At 33.1% G+C, this 6,114-nt stretch overlaps 1 protein-coding gene across 1 annotated transcript; it reads right to left on the reverse strand.

The window, feature by feature from the left end:
• Positions 1–2,279: 2,279 nt before the first annotated feature.
• LOC114174508 (uncharacterized) lies at positions 2,280–3,071 on the reverse strand. Its single transcript, XM_028059346.2, has 2 exons — positions 2,940–3,071; positions 2,280–2,859 (listed from the first exon to the last, which is right to left on the reverse strand). Exons 1-2 carry the CDS (start codon positions 2,991–2,993, stop codon positions 2,377–2,379), a joined length of 537 nt encoding a protein of 178 aa, XP_027915147.2. The 5' UTR covers positions 2,994–3,071; the 3' UTR covers positions 2,280–2,376.
• Between the last annotated feature and the right edge of the window lie 3,043 nt (positions 3,072–6,114).

Raw genomic sequence — 6,114 nt, forward strand, 5'->3', positions numbered from 1 at the left:
TCATACAAATTTTGTGATAAGTTCACCTAATACTTACAAAAAAGTTATGTGTGCACTTAAACCATTATACATGGAAACTTGACCAAAAAATTGTGTTCACCAATAACTGAGTTCCACAAAAATTACGTGTGCAGTTAAACGAATAAACATGGACAGTTGTGACACACATTTCGTAATAAGTTCACAAAAACTGAAGTTCGAAAAAAAAGGTTTATGGGGAGTTAAGGGACTATACATGGAAAGTTGTCATGCAAATTTTGTAACAACTTCACCTATAAGCAAGTTACAACAAACTTATATGGGGGGTTATAGGACTATACATGAAAAGTTGTCATTCAAGTTTTGTAATGACTTCACCTAAAAGTAAGTTACAAATAAGTTATGAGTGGAGTTAAAGGAATATAGATGGCAAGTTGTTACAAAACTTTTGAAATAAGTTCGAATATAAGTCAGTTACAAAAAAATTATGTGTGGAGTTAAACCAATATACATGGAGTGTTGTCATACAAATTTTGTGATTAGTTAACCTAATACTTACAAAAAAGTTATGTGTGGACTTAAACGATTATACATGGAAACTTGACCAACAAATTGTGTTCACCAATAACTGAGTTTCACAAAAATTACGTGTGGAGTTAAACGAATAAACATGGGCAGTTGTGACACACAATTCGTAATAAGTTGACATAAACTAAAGTTCGAAAAAAAATGTATATGGGGAGTTAAGGGACTATACATGGAAAGTTGTCATGCAAATTTTGTAACAACTTCACCTATAAGCAAGTTACAACAAACTTATATGGGGAGTTATAGGACTATACATGGAAAGTTGTCATTCAAGTTTTGTAATGACTTCACCTAAAAGTAAGTTACAAATAAGTTATGAGTGGACTTAAAGGAATATAGATGGCAAGTTATTACAAAAACTTTTGAAATAAGTTCGAATATAAATCAATTACAAAAAACTTATGTGTGGAGTTAAACCAATATACATGGAGTGTTGTCATACAAATTTTGTAATAAGTTCACCTAATAGTTACAAAAAAGTTATGTGTGGACTTAGACGATTATAAATGGAAACTTGACCAACAAATTGTGTTCACTTATAACTGAGTTCCACAAAAATTACGTGTGGAGTTAAACGAATAAACATGGACAGTTGTGACACACATTTCGTAATAAGTTGACATAAACTGAAGTTCGAAAAAAAAGGTATATGGAGAGTTAAGGGACTATACATGGAAAATTGTTATGCAAATTTTGTAAAAACTTCACCTTTAAGCAAGTTACAACAAACTTATATGGGGAGTTATAAGACTATACATGAAAAGTTGTCATGCAAATTTTGTAATGACTTCACCTATAAGTTAGAAAAAATTTATATGGGGAGTTAAAGGACTATACATGGAAAGTTGTCATGCAAATTTTGTAACAACTTAACCTATAAATAAGTCACGAGAAAGTTATATGGGGAGTTAAAGGAATATAGATGGGAAGTTGTCGGAAAATTTTTGTACTTACTTCAAATATAAGTCAGTAACAAAAAAGTTATGTCTGGACTTAACCCAATGAACATGGTGACTTGCCATAGAAAATTGGGAATAAGTTCATGTATAAGTAAGTTACACAAAAGTTATGTGTGGACTTAAACGAATATACATGGAGACTTGTCACAAATATTGTATTAAGTTCACCTGTACGTAACTTACAAAAAAAGTCATATGTGGACTTAAACGAATATACATGGAGACTTGTCATACAAATTTTGTATTAAGTTCACCTGTACGTAACTTACAAAAAAAGTCATATGTGGACTTAAACGAATATACATGAGGACTTGCACTTAGATTTTTTGTAACAATTTCTTTAAATGCAGTAACCAATTTCGTTACCTTGTACACTCATGAATCATACATAGATGGTACTGTTTTCTTTTTTTTATATTATTTTAATTGACCTAAGAACATAGCCAACTTAAATTTACAAATAATGTAATAATGCTTCATTACTGGATGAAAATGTCAACATTTTCCTGTCCAACCACAATTGGGGAGCTACAATTCAGTAACTGAGAACTTGGACCTAAATTTGTGAACACCAAATAATGTATGTAACTGACTTTGCCGTAAGAACATTTGCCTTATCCCTAAAACATGCTGAAGTCCATAAATTCATTCAGTTCTCACCAAACACAATATATGTGGGCACCAATGTAAAGTGCTTCAAACATAACAAAAATAATATTACTATGGTCAACAGAATTCACCAACGTTGGACACTACAAAAGGACACAACAAATGACCACAAACTTGGCCTATAACAACAAAATAAAAGTCAACAATGAATGTCTTTGCAACCATTACATTCAAAACAAATTCAACCCAATGTAAGAAGCTTCGTCTTCCTTCTACTACCAAAACCCGCAAATGGCATCCTTATTGCACGACTTTTTATTCGCTTTCGAGGTTGGGACTTCATACGGTCATACATGTTGCTTTGTTGTCCAACATCAACATCATCAGCAGCAGAATCATCACCTTCAACATCAGATGCAGGGTCATTAACGGTGTAATGAACACCAACATCACCCTCCTCCTCATCATTACCATCATCATGCGGATCATCTTTACCGTCACCCTCCGTACGGTTATGTTCTTCCTTTTTTGCAACCATATCCTCCAAATGAGACAAAACAGCTTCCAATTCAGCAATCTCACGTTCTTCATTCTCTACAAGATGTTTTAGCTCTTCATTCTCCTTATCAATTGATCTATTGTATGAAGTCCCAAAAGTTTGGAATGCTTCTCTCACAAACTCATAACCAAGTTCTTCGTTACACACCACAACCTCATTAATAGCCTGTGAACAACAAAAACAAGTTAACAAAAACTAAAAAATAACAGTATTTAACTAAAATATTATAACTTTTCCACACTAACCAATTCTTTATCAAAGGAACTTTTAACTAATTTGTCACCAACTTTAATATTCATCCAGTGCAACAATCGTGGGAACTTTGATTTGTCGCAATTAAACGTTGCGTTGCAAACAAATATATGATCAAATGACCACAACTGAAACAATAAAAACGGATTATCCACAACAAAATGTCCAACTACTAAGTAATTACTGAACATGAAAATGAAACAACGAAACTTTACCTGCAACATATACACACATCCAAATAAATGAATGTGACTTGTATTTGATTCATACTTCAACGCCCTTGAAGCACTGCATAAGCTACCAACCAAATAGTCGTACACTAAGTTGCCCCAATTGTATTTACCTATACTTTGCAAGTCATCCACTAACTTAAAAATTTTGGGGAACACAATCTCGTCTCTATTTGGCAATAAGAACTCATATATGCCTAACAATATATAAAGGCTGGTAAACAATTCTATACTACCACCATCATTGTCATATTCCAAAAGAAACTCATAAATCCTTTTAACATGAACTTTCCCACTAGAAAATAACTTCCTACAGTCACTATCTTCATCATCGTCACTTATATCAATTTTTTCACCCAACACCCGAAGACCCAATCCTAAACAAACATCTAACAAATTAAATTCAACTACTTCCCTACCAATAGCAAAACCACCCCTCCTTTCAACCCATCTATAACATAACACAGGTAACAAATTGCGACTTATCTTAACAGAATGGTTTAACGACATAAACCACCAAAACGGTGTGCGTGCAATTAACTCTCGTTGTTTCACACTTAACTTTTCATTCAAACTTCCAACATATTTGGCTTTGCAAGAATGCCGGAAAAACATCTGTGTAAACAATAAACTGTGTTACATCATACCATATTAACATTAACATACACAATAGACAAAGGATTTTCAAACACATAACCAAACCTACCTTCACATCCTCAATCAATAGGCCCCCGTTATGCTCTTTACTGGCCATATTCAATAACTGAAAGGCAAATGGAAAGATTTATGTTGCAGCAATGAAAACAGAAATCCCCCCAAGTGTTTGTCACCGCCGCCAACCAATCAAAAAATTGACATCAAATGCAACAAAATTACATCCACATCTAAATCGATACCTGAATTGCAACGAATAGCACAAATGGTAATGGGGTTCGCCAAACTTCAATTTCTCGGATTCTTCAAATGAAAAAGTTATTTCGTTCTTCAAAACCACAAACCCTACCCTCGTTGGCCGCCTTCCTCCGGTAGATGCAACCCTGATTCAAATTCTCGTCGACCCAATTACTTCTGCTTGAGCGTTTACATTCATATCCCCTTTCACGCCTTTCTGTCCTTCCTCAAACCCTATTTCCAATTCTTCTGCAACTATTTGATTTCGCAATCTCGTTTTCGACCATTCTCTGAACGTGCCAATTTTTTTTTCTTCCACTTAACCACGGCACGTGCATTTCTTGCAAAAAATTTAACGTTATAACTTTTTTTATTACATTAATGCAGATCCTTTGACACGTGTCCTCTTCATGCTAATCGTTTGACACGTGTCCCGGTGTCAAAAGTGAGTTGAGAGAAGGGAGTCAAAATAACGTTTCCGAAAGGCTATTGCCTCAAGAATGTCTTTGCACTACAACTTAAAAATAGGAGCAAAAAAAGAAATCAAAACAAAACACTCCTCCACTCAACTCCTGATACTTGGACTTTCCAATATACCCATTAACCTTTATAAACATATATATATATATATATATATATATATATATATATATATATATATATATAAAATATTAAAATCATATAAATAAATAAATAAAATGTTACAAAAAAAAATAATTCTATTAGACCTTCTATAATTACATCACTTTTTTTTTACGAACAATAGCCTAAAGTAAAGGAAAACAACTAAAGACCCATTCTACAATATTATTTTCCTACTTAAACTATTCTCATGAACCCAAATACTTACCACTCAAATAGATAATTTAGAAGAACCCCTCCCTCATTCATAAACCTCACATCTGAAACCTACCAACACATAATATAATGATATAAATATTCCTATCCAATCATTCCAATGTACATATATTTTATTTCTTATAATTGACACCTAATAAAAATTTCCAAGAAATTATGCCAATCCTATAACTCCAGCCGTTACTCCAAACTTAACCATTCAACCACAAACCCTCTACTTTATTCCCAAAACCAAGACATGATATACAAATCACTAACCCGCAAATGTTGTTATTTTTCATAGTATTATAAGAACTAAAACACAGTTACAACAATAAGGTTAAGGCCATAGTTTGAATGCCACCATTTTTTTTTCTTTTGATCTAGATAAAGTAATAATACTTAATATCATATAGTATCAACGCACACAAAATTATATATATATATATATAATACTACAAAGACACCAATAATAACCTTTTATAAAACAATCAAAACAACAACTTTTATTACCAAAGCATGATATATATGAAAAAAGATATAATTTTTTTTAAACCCGCAATGTTCTCAAGGAATCTCTAGAGTTTCTAGGTTTTTCCTTCTTTAGCAAAAATATTAAACATGAAAAAGAATAACTAATGCTAACCAAGGCTCACCCACCAAGTCTATGCACAACCAACAAGCTATCACATGATTCATGTCAATTCTCACGTACATACAAGCTTAAGCCATGCATCCGCATTCACAATATATTTGTAAAATAAAAAAAATTAAACAAACATATTAATGGCATATACAAGACTCGAACCTAAGTCCTCTCAACATAATCAAGTACTCTCAACCACTTGAGCTAGTACTATTCCTTATCTTGGGCTTATCAAGGAACTCCCTTAGGGTATTCTCAACCCACCGTTACTTATACTTTATTAATTATTATTTGTATGAATTTCTTGAGTCTTACACTAAGCTTGCTAGGGAATGCCATGTATTGGTGGACCTCCCTCATGAGAGAAAGAAGACTCTCCAATTCCCCTCAAGTCCAATATTGGAATGACTTGAAAAGTGTCTTAAGAAGAAGACAAATACCTTCCTACTACCATAGAGAGCTTATGGACAAAAAATGGGTGTGGAAGAGTTTAGGCAAAAAATGGGACTCTATATGATGAGGCCGAGCATTAGGGAAGAAGGAGAAACAACCATTTCTAGTGTT

The sequence above is a fragment of the Vigna unguiculata genome, chromosome 2, assembly GCF_037176805.1.
Source record: "Vigna unguiculata cultivar grain cowpea cultivar isolate G323 ecotype 2 chromosome 2, ASM3717680v1, whole genome shotgun sequence".
Taxonomy (NCBI): Eukaryota; Viridiplantae; Streptophyta; class Magnoliopsida; order Fabales; family Fabaceae; genus Vigna; species Vigna unguiculata.

What these genes read in the sequence shown, in the direction of transcription:
- LOC114174508 (XM_028059346.2), bottom strand. Translation starts at nt 2,993, where the DNA reads ATGAATATTAAAGTTGGTGACAAATTAGTTAAAAGTTCCTTTGATAAA. An exon ending in GTTCCTTTGATAAAGAATTG is followed by an intron (nt 2,860 to 2,939) that starts GTTAGTGTGGAA and finishes TGTTGTTCACAG; the next exon opens with GCTATTAATGAGGTTGTGGT.